The 16725-nt window shown below is 43.7% G+C and overlaps 1 protein-coding gene and 1 long non-coding RNA gene across 12 annotated transcripts in view; one reads left to right on the top strand and one right to left on the bottom strand.

The window, feature by feature from the left end:
- Nucleotides 1-16725, bottom strand: part of LOC137434049 (uncharacterized) — an 81833-nt gene that overhangs the window by 47586 nt on the left and 17522 nt on the right. For 7 of the 11 annotated variants that reach the window (XR_010985777.2, XM_068126679.2, XM_068126680.2 and 4 more), the window contains exons 2-3: nt 8141-8275; nt 7853-8043 (exon numbers count right to left, since the gene is read on the bottom strand). Coding sequence is in view for 10 of the 11 variants with exons in the window: in XM_068126670.2 (XP_067982771.2) it covers nt 7853-8043; nt 8141-8275 (326 nt within the window). In the remaining variant the exon portion in view is untranslated. The remainder of the gene's footprint in view (nt 1-7852; nt 8044-8140; nt 8276-16725) is intronic. The other 4 variants (XM_068126675.2, XM_068126676.2, XM_068126673.2 and 1 more) reach the window with 2 other exon arrangements.
- LOC137434051 (uncharacterized) lies at nt 9503-16502 on the top strand. Its single transcript, XR_010985778.2, has 2 exons — nt 9503-10392; nt 14446-16502. It is a non-coding gene; the product is annotated as an uncharacterized LOC137434051 (long non-coding RNA).

Here is a 16725-nt window from a genome sequence, read left to right as displayed (position 1 = left end):
GTATAAAACATATGGACACTGCCAGGACTTCCAGGAAAGAAGTTGGAATTTCAAACAAGGTGGATCTGGGGTGAATTAGCGGGGGTAGAAAAGATCAAGGTTTTGGATGGGGGAAGATAAGAGATGGTGGTGAACAGCTGTTTTAAAGACCTGGAGGGAGGAGTGGGATTGAAGGGAGTGAGGGAGTTTGTTCCAGAGGCGGGAGAAAAGAGGAATGAAAGAGTGAAGGTGAGCAGAGAGCCGAGATTTCGGCAGTTTAACCATCAGAGGGTTGCTGGCAGATCTTGTGCGACCTGTAGGAATATTTGGGAGACAGAGCACAGAGAGAGCTGGGGGTGCAAGGCCGGAGAGGAGTCGGTAGAAGACAGAAAGACCACCTACCTGCCTGCGGTGAGTGAGTGAAAGGCCCTCAGAGATAGCTTCATCGCGGGAGATTCCAATAATTCTGAAAGCTTTGGTTTCAACAGCGTGAAGCCGAGCTAGGTGTGAGGCAGGAGCACCGGCCCATAGGGGAGAACAGTATTCCATTGAGCTGCGGATGAAAGCCTTGTATGTGGTGAGGAGCTCAGGTGTGCCGAGGAAGGACTTCGCACGACGGAGGATGCCCAGTCGGCGACTGGCTTTGGAGGCCAGCTTGGAAATGTGGTTTTCCCAAGAAAGATCATGGCAGATAGTGAGACCCAAAATCTTGAGCGACAGAACTTCTTGGAGAGGATTGTTGAGAAAGTAGATGGGAGGGTTGTCCAGTCGATCTTTTCGGAGAGACATAGTAAGAGTGTGAGATTTGTCAGGATTGAAAGACATGTTCCACTTGTTTGACCAGTCTGTGATTTTGTCCAGGTCTTCAGAGAGTGAGGAGGCAGCAGACTGCCGATCTGAGGGAAGAGGAATGGAGCGGCAGAGAGTGGAGTCATCAGCAAAGAGATAGAGAGGATTTTCGAGAGAGTCAGAGAGATCATTGATGAAGACCAGAAAAAGCACGGGGCCCAGAACACTGCCTTGGGGAACTCCAGCCTGAACAGGAAGAGGAGATGAGAGAAACCCATTCAGGGCCACACGTTGACGACGACTAGAGAGGAAGTCCGCCAGCCATGCGTGGAGATTTCCATGGATACCAAAGGAGGAGAGTTTGGTGAGCAGAGCGGGGTGCCAGACCGTGTCGAAGGCACGTGATATGTCGAGGGAGACAGCTCTAATTTCCTGTTTGGCATTGAGGACCTCCATCCATTGTTGAGACAGCAGAAGCAGCATGTCCAGAGTAGAGTGACCTGGTCTGAAACCAAATTGATGATCAGAGATCAAGCCATTGGAGAAGAGGAAAGATTTCATATCCGAAGCAATGATGGATTCCATGACTTTGCTGATAATTGGGAGAAGGCTGATTGGTCTGTAGTTGCTAGGATCTGTTTTTGCACCTTTTTTGTGCAAAGCGGTGATGTTGGCTGATTTCCAAGCAGATGGCAGTTGACCTTGAGCAAAAGAGAGGGTGAAGAGAACAGAGAGAGGGTGAGATAGAGCAGCAGAGCAGGATTTTAGGACCCGTGGGCTGATGCCGTCGGGTCCAGTTGCAGAATCAGAGTCGAGGGTTGACAGAAACTTTTCCACCTTGTCAGGAGGAAAGGACACGGAGTCCAGGAGCAGCAGGGTACGACTGGGTATGGTGGGTACAGAGAGGGATGGGTTTGGGACACAAGATTTAGAGGCAAACACAGAGTTGAGGCATTCAGCTTTTTCACGTGCGGAGTCAGCTGTGTAGCCGTTTGAGGTAAGGGAGGGGATGGAGGGGGAACAAACACCAGAAACGGATTTGACCAGACGCCACCAGGATTTGGAAGAGGGAGACAGATAAGAGAGTTCGGTCTTGAGAACGGAGAGATATTGTTTCCTGGCTCTCCTGAGGGTGGACACACACTTGTTTCGGGCTTTGTGAAAGGAAATGAGATTTCCTTCCGTTGGATTTGCTTTCCAGGAGACGAAGGCAAGTTGTTTCTGGGCAACAGCCTCACCACAAGATTCTGTGTACCATGGACGGGAGGAAGGGTATGACAACTGAAGACGAGATGGGATAAATCTGTGCATGAGAGAGAGCAATTTACTTTGGAAGAATTCCCAGGATGAGTTGATGTCAGAGGTGGTAGAGATGGGAGACCAGTCCAGATGATTGATGGCTGCTTGAAGACCGTGCCAGTTGGCCTGAGTGAAATGCCAGACTCGTCGACGCTGAGCAGGCTCCCTGAGGATGGTCAGAGAGATGTCCACTTTAACAAGGACATGATCAGATGATCCGATCGGAGCAGAAGAAGAGCAGCAGACATTTTCAGGGAAGTTAGTCATAACCAAGTCCAGAAGAGAAGATGTTCCGTTGACTGAGATCCGGGTCGGGAAATTGACAGATTGTGTCAGTCCCAGTGAGTCGCAGAAGTCCTTTGCTGAGGAGCCATGGCTGGTGAGAGAGGTACCCACACCCAGCCAACTGGCATGATGACAGTTGAAATCACCACATATGAGGAAGAGAGAGTTGGGATGAGTAGATAGAAGTTGGTCCATATCATCAGACAGCGAGATGTAGATGGAGTCATCACTGTTTGGTGGACGGTACAACACACATATGAACAAGAGGTGGGAGCGAAGGGGAAGCTGTAGCCAGAGGTATTCCTGGGGGTGAGGTGGAGAGAGTGCAGTGCAGGGCGAGTGAGGAAGAGAGTTTTTGATAAAGATAGCAACCCCGCCTCCAGGACGAGGCTCAGGTCTATCATACCGGAGGAGGGAGTAGCCCGGGAGAGATACTATGGAATCAGAGACATCATAAAGGAGGAAAGTTTCTGTTAAGCAGATCACGTCTGGTTTGACAGAAGCAACCTGTATGGAGAGATCAGTTAAGTTTGAACGAAGGCCCCGGATGTTTGAGGTCCATACCGTTAATGAAGAGGAAGGGGGAGCATCAGATACAGAACAGGGGGGAGGAGGGGTAGGGTAAGATGTGGAAGAGGTGGAAGAGGTAGGGCGAGCTGTTGAAGGTGTGTCAGAGATTTCAGAATAGCTCGGAGAAAGGGAAGGATGGGGCGGACAAAAGGTTTGATGGTGATTGGGTGAGCCACAATGAGGTGTTATTTGAGGAGGGGGAAGAGCGAGGCAGAAGGTTGGGGGAGATGGAGGTGAGAGTTTGAAGGGGGAAGAAGCGGGGAGGACGCTTTGAGGAGGGGGAGTGAGAGGGGGGAAATTGAGAAGCAATGAGGGTGGGGAGATTTGAAGGGGAGGGGTGAGGGGGAAGTTTGGGAGGGAAGGGGCAAGGGGAGGGATTTGAAAGGGATGGGATATGGGGGAGATTTGGAGGGGAGGGGTGAGGCAGGAGTGTAGGAGGGGAGGGGCGAGGGGGCGTCTTGGCGGGGAGGGGTGAGGGGGTCGTTTAGGAGGGAGGGGGCAAGGGGGGAGATTTGAAAGGGATGGGTGATGGGGAAGATTTGGAGGGGAGGGGTGATGGGGAAGATTTGGAGGGGAGGGGTTATGGGGAAGATTTGGAGGGGAGGGGTGAGATTGGATTTTTGAAAGTGTACGATTTATGGGAAACGAACATTTATTGCAAAATGAGTTGCTTGTGACCTTCGAGTTAAAAATACGTTTAAGGACGCTGGATGGAGGATGGAGTGCAGGAGAGTTTAGGGAATGTAGAAAAAAGGCACTATAGGAGATGGATATTTTTTTTGGGATGAATTGATTTGGTGAGCAAGTCGAAAGCAGCCTTTTAAAGAAGAAGAAGAAAAAGGTGTTATAAAATATGACGGAATACATAACTTGAGGGGAAAGTGTAAACATTGAAGGTTAATGAGTGAAAACTATCTGGGGAAATGGGGGAGAAACACGTGGTCGAAGAACGAACGAACGAATAAGAATGAATAAACGAATGATAACAGAGAAGGGAAAAAAATTTTTTTTTTTTTTTTTTTTTTTTGAGTTGAGATTTACACAGGAAGTAGGCTATGGGTGAAAAGACTGGGAATACAGAGAACGAAAGTTATTGGATCACAAAAGACGGACCGCTGAGAGAAAAACAAAGCCTCAAGGTTGTACAGTGCACACTGTACAAGGCCTCAAGACACGACACGGCAAACAGACGATCAATTTATGAAAGATAAACACCGAGAAACAACCAAAGTTGCACACAATAACTTCACACACCGAAAGATAAATACAGTTTCGACAAAATACAATTGTGAACAGACTTAACTTCGAAAAACGTGGAGACCGTGTGGAGCTTCGAAAATCCCTGCCGCCGTCTCCAAGATCTCGCGAGGTTGAACCCAGACTAGAAAGCCCAATGACGAGCAAACAACCAAGTGAACTATCCTGACACCTCGACTGATACCTACTCACATTGGCAAAAAAGTAAGAAAATATTTTCTTAAAATAAGAAAAGTTTTCTTGAAACAAGAAAACCATGAGAACATTTTTCTCATGATTTCCTTTCAACAAAAAATTTGATTTTAAGAATTTTTTTTTTGTTACTAAGAAACTTGTTTTTGGCAGTACATGTTACCAAAATCGAGAAATAGCGCAGCGAAAATATTTGGAAAAAGAAAAAATAGCGTGGGAACCGAAATCTATTTCTTGATTTGAATGTATAACAATAGTTTTGTAATAAGTGCTGAGGGAGGCCCTGTATCAAATAAAAATTATTGATTAGTTGTTCCATTTTAATTGTTTTTTTGAAAATGGATATGCCTCCTGTATTGAACGGTAAATATTAAGGGTTTGGGACTTGGGGAAGTGGAGGAAGTCGGTTGCAAAAATAAGCAAAACAAGTTTTTTTCACGTTTTACTGTCTGAGCTTCTTCTTCAGAAAAAGCTTCCTGCTGGAAAACCTAGTATTGGACAATATATACAGTAGAAGGCCATTCATTATAAAATTCCAACATAAATACGACTTAGCTGACAAATGCCTGCTCTAGATATCAAAAATGTACGAGTCATAAGAGGAGTACGGGGAGCATGTGGAAGCAACTATTTGCCCCAAATAAACATTAACATGGATTTTCTCATTTAGACACAGAGAAGGAAGGTACACACAGATGGAGAGGGAAGCTACAAATGACGCAACATGCTGCATGGTCACACGAGGAGGTAATTTTTAGGATTATCGTCGACTGATCACAAACGAAACTCATTGTTCGTACAGCTTGTGGATCAGGTATGAAGTTCTACAAGTTGTGCTAAATCCTCAAGAAGGGTCATTCGACATCGGGCCATTCGCTCTTGGTTGTCGTGAACTTACTAAACATTATTAAAGTCACTTTAGCACAATACTTTGAGGATGGCTTTTACCAAAGCAGCATTCTGGGAACGATCCTATTTTGGGTCAAAACATAAATGATCGCTGCATCACTCGACAATCCGAAATATACTACTTCGAGTAAGATTTCTCCTTGCACCGCACAGTTTCATAACTTTGTGTGTGCACTGTGCATCCATATCTGCAAACCTGGAGAAAAAACAAAGGACAGTGGACAACCTCCTGAAATACAATGTTCAATGTTGGAAGGTCCCACACGATCAGTACCTCACTCCGCTTATTTGCAAAAATTAGATGAAAAAGGGCCGATTGACTCGAGAGGTCACCTAAAGCAGAAGGAACTCTCATTTATACTAAAGTTGGGGGATGAGTTGGTGAGGTGACAAGAACAAGCCGATTAGATTTCTAAGTGAAAGGTCACCGAAAGTCTCTGGATCTCTTCGGACATATAATCAGCCTCAAATTCATCTTCAAGTTGGTTTTTAAGGCCAGACATAACCTTGGAATCGTACTTATAGCAAAAGTCCTTTCCTGAATACAGTCAACTCCTGCTGGTATACGAGTTGTTAATATTCAGTGCTGTGTTGTATGGCTCCGCACTTTGGGCTGGTGCTGTTGTATCGCACCTTGCACCTGGAGGCCACGGATCGAACGTCTTGGATGCACTTGCATATCTGGTGGGAGATCGGGGCACAGGCCTGCCTCTACCCCATTGCAAACAGGGTGGCGATTTATTTTTGTCCGTGGAAGCCTTGCAAATCCCACTCTTCCGTCTTGCTGGTCGAGACAACAGCTTATCAACAACTCGTGTCTTTCAGCTCCTTGAGAACTTTTTTTTACTCTTTGTTTTGATTGCTTGCAGTATTCTCCACTTGCACCAATGTGTCCATGTCTAATTGGTTCCCTCAATCTGACTTATCGGTGAGTCAAACTTACATACTCTGTTATGTAGCTTTCCCTTGCACTTTGACCTCTCAGAAAACAACAACATCAACAGCACAGTATATATATATATATATATACGATTTCCGATTCAATCTGCCCCACAATCCAGTCCTCTATCTTTTATATTCAATTACTGCTTCCATGAACTTATTGACCTAACTCATGTACTAACACAATATAAACTACAACTGCACGCGGTGGAGTGCACACCTCCGCCAAGCTGAACAGTTTATGGTTTGTATCCCACTGATAGGCCGGATGTGGATTCGGACCTGAAACAACATCGAATCGGCTTGTTCTTGTCACCAAACCAACTCATCCCCCAAGTTTAGTCATGACTCATCCACAACTTATTTAAATATCATGTTATTTATCGGGTCAGCCCTGTGTGTGTTGGTATTGAGTACCAGTTCACTGGTAATTCCCTGTGTGTCGCAAGAGGCGACTAACAGGGTTGGCGACAGGAAGGGCATCCGGCCATAAAACATTCCTTCAAAAAGGGGACCACGGTGCCCGAAAAAGGCCAACCCCTGCTCTGCGGGGAAAAATGGCCTCCAAAGGTGGTTCTTATTCTTATTCTATCGCTTTTTGCCGATCTCTCAATGGTGAAGAATCACTTAAAAAATTAAATAATTCTCGCATCCAAATCCATATTCAGATCGTCACCAAAATCGCATCGATTCGGTCTTGCCACACACTAAACCTGTCGACCAAGTTTCATCCAAATCCGTCCATAACTTTTTGAGATATTGTGCTATATATATATATATATATATATATATATATATATATATATATATATATATATATATATATATATATATATATATATATATACTGTATATATATATATATTTTTTTTTCTATACTGAATCGAGGCTCGTGAAAGAGCTAACATTTATTTCACAAACAAATCAACCAGACAAACAAAATATACAAAAAGAGGGAGCGGAAGACAAGATGGGGAGAGAAGGGGAAGCACACAACCACAACATTTGAGAGCAGGGAGAAGTGTGGGAGGGAGAGGGCTTGGGGGCAGGAGGCGTGGGAAGGGGAGGGGGTGGGGGGGGGAGGTATAAAACACAAAGGGACCGAAATTAGCGGGGGTAGAAAAGATTTTTTTTTCTATACTGAATCGAGGCTCGTGAAAGAGCTAACATTTATTTCACAAACAAATCAACCAGACAAACAAAATAAAATCGGTTTTAGCTCACTCAATGGTGAAGAATCATTTTATAATTCTCTGATCCGGATCTTCACCAAAATCGAATAAATTCTTCCCTGTGATATACTCAACCTCTCCATAAAGTTTCGTCCGAATCCGTCCACATTTTTGAGATATCATGTTTGTATCGTTTCTGACCCTATCTCCCAATGGTGAAGAATTACTTAAACAATTCTACGAACCGGATCTGAATCTGGATCTTCACCAAAATCTAATCATTTCGTCCTTGTCCCATACGCGACATCTCTGCCAAATTTCCTCCGAATCCGTTCAAACCTTTTTGAGATATCTTGTTCACAGACAAACAGACAGACAGGGGTGAAAACATAACCTCCATCCAGCTTCGGTAGCGGAGATAAAAAGCACCTTTGATCCCTGAAAAAAAATTAAAGGACCTTTGTGAGAGTCAGCACAGGGTCTGCATGGGGCAAAGACCCGGGTGGGTGTGGTACCGTAGCAGCCATGACAGTGCACAACATGGCAGGTACAGAGGAGAGGTCATCACCATGATCACTCTGAAAATGTTGGGCCTGATTCGCTTGTTGTCCTGACAATATCGTTGTGGTGGCTGTGCCATAAACATCTGCTGGTAAAAAGAACATGTTAACATAATATTCACATTAAAAATTTTAGATTACAATGTGATGAAATGTGTGCAAGACATGTGTTGTGATCATTCCTACCGAGATCTCCACCATTAGGCAAGTACGAGGCAACAGAATGTGGACTTTGATCGGATGGCAATGTTGAGCAAAGAAATGGAAGATTCAAGTTTTTCCCCTCTCCATTCCATGTCACTGCCTGAATGGACTCCAGCACTGCAAACAGAAAACATCTTCATTTGATGACCATAAACCTTCAGTCATGGTGCAACATCTGTGGACATTTCTGCATCTCACAACACCTTTGCATCCCAATCTCTATTTATAATCACCAGTACAACTCTTCTTTTTTTTTTGTATACAAGATCGAAGCTCATGTCACATCATCGAAGCTAACATCAATCACAAAAAAAAAAACCCAACACAAAACATACAATAAAGGGAGCGGGCGAAAAGATGGGGAGAGAGTGGGAAGCACACAAGTACAACAGCAGAGAACAGGGACATCGGGAGATCTATGGGCGGGGGGGGGGGGGGGGGGGTGCATGGGGGGCGGAGGGGAAGGATGGGAAAGGGGGGGGGCTGGAGAGGTATAAAACACATGGACACTGCTAGGACTTCCAGGAAAGAAGTCGGTATTTCAAAAAAGTGGATCTGGGGTGAATTAATGGGGGTAGAAAAGATCAAGGTTTTGGATGGGGGAAGATAAGAGATGGTGGTGAACAGCTGTTTTAAAGAACTGGATAGAGGAGTGGGATTGAAGAGAGTGAGTGAGTTTGTTCCAGAGGCGGGAGAAAAGAGGAAGGAAAGAGTGAAGGTGAGCAGAGAGTCTTGATTTTAGCAGTTTCCCCAGAAGAGGGTTGCTGGCAGATCTTGTGCGATCTGTAGGAATATTTGGGGGACAGAGCACAGACAGAGCTGGGGGAGCAAGGCCGGAGAGGAGTCAGTAAAAGACAGAAAGACCACCAACCTGCTTGCGGTGAGTGAGTGAAAGGCCCTCAAAATCAGCTTCATTGCGGGAGATTCCAATGATTCTGAAAGCTTTGGTTTCAACAGCGTGAAGACGAGCTAGGTGTGAGGCAGGATCACCAGCCCAGAGGGGAGAACAGTATTCCATTGAGCTGCAGATGAAAGCCTTGTATGTGGTGAGGAGTTCAGGTGTGCCAAGGAAGGACTTCGCACGACGGAGGATGCCCAGTCGGCGAATGGCTTTGGAGGCCAGATTTGAAATGTGGTTTTCCCAGGAAAGATCATGGCAGATAGTGAGACCCAAAAGCTTGAGTGACAGAACTTCTTGGAGAGGATTGTTGAGAAAGTAGATGGGAGGGTTGTCCAGTCGGTCTTTTCGGAGAGACATTGTAAGAGTGTGAGATTTGTCAGGATTGAAAGACATGTTCCACTTGTTTGACCAGTCTGTGATTTTGTCCAGGTCTGCAGAGAGTGAGGAGGCTATAGACTGCCGATCTGAGGGATGAGTTATGGAGCGACAGAGAGTGGAGTCATCAGCAAAGAGATAGAGAGGATTTTCAAGAGAGTCGGAGAGATCATTGATGAAGACCAGAAAAAGCACAGGGCCCAGAACACTGCCTTGGGGAACTCCAGCCTGAACAGGAAGGGGAGATGAGAGAATTTGTGAGATATGATTTTATCATTTTATTTCTATTATATATTTATTTTATGATATTTATGAGATATGATTATAATTTGTGAGATTTTATGAGATAGGCCTCAAACGTCTTTAATACACAATTCCTATGGTTCACCACCTCATATGCTTTGCAATTTTTTATTTCCAGGTCACTGATGTCCTCACCTACATCCTCACCATTTGGTCAGCAGTAATGCTTTTAGAAGTGTTGCTGGAACACTAGTGGTGAAGGAGAGCACAGAATGGGAATATCAAGATGTTCTCCGTCTCCAATCTGTTGCTCTTTGTCCACCTTACCTTCCAATAATTTACAAAAAATGTCAGTGTCAAATGTGCTTGACAACATCCTCCAAAGGATGCGGAACTTTTGTTTGGCACAAAGCATTGATTTTCGAAATAGCCTAGGCTTTGGGCAAGTGATAAATCAGCTGGGCATGGGGATGATGGCATTTAGATATTTAATTCCATTGATACCTCTTTTCTTGCCTTTCTTAGAAAGATGACAGCTGTGAACTATTGGTGTAGCTCAACTGTTTTTTAAATGGTCTTTGTCTGCACTGTGCACGTTTTTCACAAATACACCTGCCTTTTCTGTCTCCTCTCTTTTATTGCAGCTCTCCTTTGGTATGTCATTCGTTGTTGTGTCAACAAGCGTTACGCCTAGGTCCTCCGTCGGGGAAGTGATGTGAGTTGACAAAGTGGAAGACGCAGAAAACATGCTATGATATGATATTTCGCTCACAAGGTTCAGACATACATGGAGGCGGCCATCTTGGATTTTGACGTGGCGACCCAATTTTCAATAGCGTTCTTCCTTATGCGTAGATACACCCACACACCAGATTAGAAGTTGGTACTTCGCTTATTTTTCAAGATATTCAGCTCACAAGGTTCAGACATACATGGCGACGGCCATCTTGGATTTTGACGTAGCGACCCAATTTTCAATAGGGTTCTTCCTTATGCCTAGATACACCCACACGCTAGATTAGAAGTTGGTACTTCGCTTATTTTTCAAGATATTCCGCTCACAAGGTTCAGACATACATGGCGACGGCCATCTTGGATTTTGACGTAGCGACCCAATTTTCAATAGGGTTCTTCCTTATGCCTAGATACACCCACACGCTAGATTAGAAGTTGGTACTTCGCTTATTTTTCAAGATATTCAGCTCACAAGGTTCAGACATACATGGCATCAGACATACATGGCGGCGGCCATCTTGGATTTTGACGTGGGTTGCACCCACACAGCAAATTCGAATGCGGTCCTTCGCTTACGCATGCACGCACGCCCGCCGCACGGACGGAGGGGAAAACCATAGTCCCCCTTTCGCTCCGCGGTGCGACGGGGGACAAAAAGGAGTGACATACCCATTCCTTGCCAAATTGTAGAGATAAAAACAATATATTGAATGAGTGTCCATCATTCCATTCAGGTCTCCATCCTCTCGGCCGAAAATCCTCACCACCAATCCCCCCCCCCCCCCACCCCCAAAATCTCAACCTCCCAACTTTGTCCCATTTTCATGACTTGGAAATGATGGCTGATGCTATAAAAATGAAACAGCAGTCAAAAACATGAGACATTTGAAGTCAGACTTGCAAGGATGTTGTGCAGCATCAAAAGGAGAAAAGTGCGTCTCTCAGCGATTAAAGACAGTTTCAAATAGCAAGATCTGCTTCCAAATTACATTTCTGTTTGGACGTTATGAAAAAAAAACCTCCAATAAATATTTTTACAAATATGAGTGAGGGACATATATTGAAAAAATAACAATTGAGGAAGTTTGTTCTGACTTGTAATACAAAGAAATCTGAAAAGCATATCCGCAGTACTGATGCGGGAGTCATTCACAAATTACACGTTAAAAGAATTTAAAAAAAAGAATAAAAAAAAAGAAAAAAGAAACAACACTTCAAGTCCCGCCTGCATTGGTTCTTCAACAGAACACCAATTCAAATAATTTAAAGGCCTTTATTCACCCCCATGAAAGCACGATATTACCAGGGTTGGCCCCCCGACCCAGAAGTTACGTGCACATCCACGCATTCCTGGTCAGCACGAACCATACCAGACGATGCAAAATGTCCCGACGGTGCAGTCTCCATGTTGCATGCATCACATCTCCCCCCTTTTAGCTGGGAAATTACCAAAAGTCCCTATGCAAGATTTCGTAAAGAATGGATGTGTCAATCGAGTTATGAAGTCGTTACAAAGACAAGAACTGGTAGATATGTGAAGTTTAGGAAAATTAGTATAACACAACTAGACGGGTCATGGGTGAACTACCCTTATGTGACATGATGATTTTGACTGCCAGGTCTGTAGGTCCATACGATAAATGCGTTTCCTGATTCTGGATGAGTGGTGTGGCAGACATGCAAGTTTGTGATCAGTATAGTCTCGGAAAAGTGTCATCCGAAGAGGTGTTTGTGGAACTTTTTAACTCCAGAAATTATTTCCAAACCCTTCTGTTTAACTGGCAATGGATCTTTTCTGAAGGAGAAACTTTACTTGGACAAACATAACAGGATTTCTGAACCATCGGGTAAACATGAGAATGCACTGCCCATGCCATACCGACTAGCATTACACGTCAGGACAATGTCCATGTGAGGATCATAGTGAACAAGGGTTCGACAATTTTAGCAGGTCCTTAGACTTCTGGTAGGCCGCTATTTGTGTAGTACCCCAGTTCCATGAGACTCCTTTCTTCAGCAGGTTATAGAGAGGACCCAATACATTAGATATGTTTGGGACGTAGTGGCCATAAAATTGCAGCATGCCGAGGTAGGCCTTTGTTGCAATCGCATTTATTGGAGATGGTGTATCCATGATAGCTCTGGCATAATCTTTGGTTGGATGTACCTGGGTTGATCCTGTAGCCCAGGTACGTGACCGATGCTGCTGCTGTGAACTCACATTTATCGCCACGTAGATGGAGACCGGAGTCCAATAGCTTCTTCAACACCATCTAGGTTGTGCAAATGCTCGGCTTCTGTAGAACCCGTGACCAGGATGTCGTCCTGATAAACCTCAACATGCTGTTCTGTGGCAAACAAGTTGTCAATATAACACTGACATACTTTACTCTGCGGCAGACTTTACCCAAAAACTCAATTGGTGGAGTTTATACAGGCGAAGGTGTGTTAATTGTCAGGTATTTCTTTGAATATTCTTCGAGGATGAATTGAAGATATGCTGACTTGAGGTCGAGTTTGGCCTCTACGCTTCACTTAGCATAAAAGTCATCAATTTGTTAGATTGGATAGTTGTATAGTGCTGATCATTTGTTGACTGTCATCTTGTTATCACCACAAAGATGAACAGACTGATTGGCTTTGCCAATGGGAATGACAGGTGTAGCCCAATTTGAATGTTGAACTGATTTAATGATTCTGAGTTTCTGGAGTGAATCAAGCTCTTTGTCGACCTTCTAGCATAGAGCAAAATGGAGTGTCAAGCCTTGCAGAAAATTGGTTTCACATCTTTGTCGATATCCCTGCAGAGTACCTAACTCATCATTGAAGATATATGGATATCTGACGAGGATTTGTTTGAGTGGTCTCAAGGCATTGGCTAGGCAAGTTGATGAATCTGCTTCCAGTTTAGTTGAATTACCTCCAACTAGTTCGTACTAAGCAATGATGGACCATCATCTACCAGGGTTGACGGACAGAGTTAGGTTTACGGAGTAAAGTGTTCTCTGGAAGTTTATACTTATCACCATTTATTGGTTCTTCAATGGAATGCCAATTTAGATCGATTAAAAAGAGTTTTATTCACCAACATGGAAGTACGATGTTACCATGGCTGGTCCCGGCCCAGAAGTGATGAGTACGCTCACTTATTTCCGGTTAGCTCACAAACCACACAAGATGATGCAACATGTCCTGATGGAAGTGGTCTAGATGTCGCACACATCATGCTGCCTCTTCTATTATATCATTAAACGGAGGTATTGAGACTGCAAACAAGGTCAGGGATATCTCTTTAGACATACATACCATGCCTTCGACAGTCTGGCCTTCAGCCCTGCTTACTCTCCACATGTGGCATTCAAGGCCCTATCCACTTGTGGCTCACACATGTCCACCAAATCCTTCGGCAGCATATAGCTGTTCATGGAATCTCTCATTGAAAACCAATAGAAGACTGGGTAACTTTACCGAGAAAAGGATTCGATGCCCCCAAACCTTTTACAGCACCAAAGGCCCACTGTGAGGCCACTGCACCTGTGAAACCACTGTAACCACTGTGAGGTTAAGTTAATTATTTCCCACTGTGAGGCAGGACTCCCATACATTTCTGGATCTTATGGAATCCATAGAAGTCTGGCTTCCACAATTTTGCTGACCTCTTAGGAAGCGCAGGCAGAAGGCCTGCCTCAGTTATCTATAATGCAGTTTTACCCATTTTTTTCTTAACGATGTGGCTTAACCAGACTTCAACATAACACTAAAACAACTTCCTTTGACTCTAACTGAGGGTTCTCATCCTGTGGCCCACACGTGGCATAATCAGCAATTACCTACAGCCTGTGTGGCATTCTGATCAAATTCATAAGGTGCTCGGATGTTTCTTTCCTACTTCCCCGTAAACGTCTTCTGACTGGTACAGCAGCATTGCTGTTTTGCGAACAACATAAATCAGTTGTCCTATTTTGAAGAGTTAACCAAGACAGATATTTGCCAGTGTTGTAATGAGATGCAATTGTTTTTTTGTTTTTTACAGGGATCGAGGCTCATGGAACAGCTGATAACAAAGAGGTGAGAGGCCGATACATCAACAGTGGAGCAGAAGGGACCCAGCAGAAAAGAAGGGGAGAATGATTGGAATAGGAGCGACGAGTACTATGACATTGAACATCTCTCCATCCCTCTCCCTCTTTGTCTCTTTGTGTCCTCTTTTTGTTTTTTGTCTACATTTTATGTTTAAAGACAATTCATTCTTTGGACCATAGTGACAATATAAAACAGAGAATATGTCAAGGGTAATAACACATTGCTTACTATTTCTAAAAAGCAACCGTGGATGAAGACAAATGTGTATGGGACATTGGGATTTAGATCCTCGTCTGAAGAGTAGCATGCTTCAGGGTGCTGCGCCCCCTGCTGGCACAGTATTTATACATGCTAGTTGGAATTTAAGAAAAGGTACAAAAGTGAGGAAATACACATTTAAACATAAACAGACAAGGTTTTTCAGGTCTTCATACGAGACCACCCTAAAACTGTGTTACTCTCGCCAGAGGAGAGGTTATTGCATATGGGTCCCTTTGTCTGTCTGCTTGTCCGCACAGAACGTGAGTATGCGTATTCATTACATTAGTCTATTTAGAACATCAAGACCATTTAAGACACCTAATATCCTTTGCAACCATAAGACCCTTTAAGAGCCCAAAGACCCCTTAACACCCTGAAGACCCCTTAAACACCGAAGACCCTTGAGACTGCTAAGACCATTTAAGACTCTTTAGCCCCCGAAGATCCTTTAGGACCATTTAGACCCCCCAAGACACTTTAAAACCATAAGACACTTAAGACCCCAAATACCCCATTACACCCTTTTGAACCCGTAGACCCCCAAGACCATTTAGATCCTCTTAGACCCTTTAGAACCCAAAAGACCCTTGGACTCTTTTCTACCCTTTAGACCTTCACACCTTTTAGATATTTTAACACCCTGTAGACCCCTTTGATCTTTAGACCCCTTCAGACAATTCTGACTGTTTAGACCTTAAATTACACCCCTTAGACCCCTTCAATCTTTTAAGACTTTCATTTAGACCATTTCAACCCTTTGGATGTTTCCCTTTCCACATTTAAGCCTTTGGACCTTTACACATTTACCACTAGACCAGTTCATCTTTCTTTTGTAATCATCGACCTTTCATTTAGTACATCCTTCCATTTATTTGCCACACAAAACAAGTCCTGGTGAGGGTCTGCAATCTCCGATTGCTCTTTCTTGTTTATTAATTATTTAGTTGTTAACAGCATAAGCAGTTAGACAATCCATTTTCTTTATTCAAAACAAGAATAAACTAGAACGACACTCAGTAGAGAGCAGACCTCTGCCAGGCTGAACAGTTTGTTTTGTATCCACTGATAGGCCAGATCTGGATTCGGACCTGAACCAAAATCGAATTGGCTTGTTCCCGTCACCTAAACAACTCATCCACCAAGTTTTGTCATAACTCTAACCCCAACATTTTGAGATATCATACTATATATCATTTTTGCCTCAATCGCTCAATGGTGAAGAATCACTAAAAATTACAGGATTCGAATCTTCACCAAAATCTAAACAATTTATCCTTATCACACACCCAACGTGTCCACCAAGATTCGTCCAAATCCATCCGTAACGTTTTAAGATATCGTGCTCAAAGACAAACAGACAGACAAACAGACAGACAAGGGTGAAAACAACCTATGTCCACCTTTGGTGGTGGCCATAATAAGAATAATTCAACTCCATTATCGAATTATTTGGAGGCAAATAATTTGGAGGCACCTCATTTATTAAATATATCACTCAAGAGATTGGGGGAAGATAAGAAATAACGTTGGAGAAAGGGGGGAGGGAGGATTAGGGTATCGATGGGAGGTTATGGTCGTGTGTGAGTGGTGGAAAAAGGTAAAGGGGATTGAAGAGAGAAAGAAAATGGAGGCAAATCAACGAAGATGTAGGAGTGAATGTGAAGCATACTAAGAGGGAAGGCATCACAAATTCCACCTCAATAAATTGTAGGTGGCATCAAAAATAAAATCTGCCAATTTACACCAGTCCATGCATTTTTACATTCTTTTTTTAAAGTTAATAATAAATAAATATACAGTACTATTGTATTCCATGATAATTTGAGAAGTGACTGTGTGTTTGTCTTCTACGCATTCCTAAAATGGTGGGATAGAATGAGTAAAAAATTGGTGGTTGTGGGAAAGCATGCATGCACGAGAAGGTTTTCAGTGATTACAAAATTTCATATCCATCAAATTCTCAGGGGTG

Source organism: Myxine glutinosa, chromosome 10 (genome assembly GCF_964187855.1).
Source record: "Myxine glutinosa chromosome 10, kmMyxGlut1.1, whole genome shotgun sequence".
NCBI classification, from domain to species: domain Eukaryota; kingdom Metazoa; phylum Chordata; class Myxini; order Myxiniformes; family Myxinidae; genus Myxine; species Myxine glutinosa.
The sequence above is the reverse complement of the archived record's forward strand: the minus strand, read 5'-3'. Positions and strand labels throughout refer to the sequence as shown.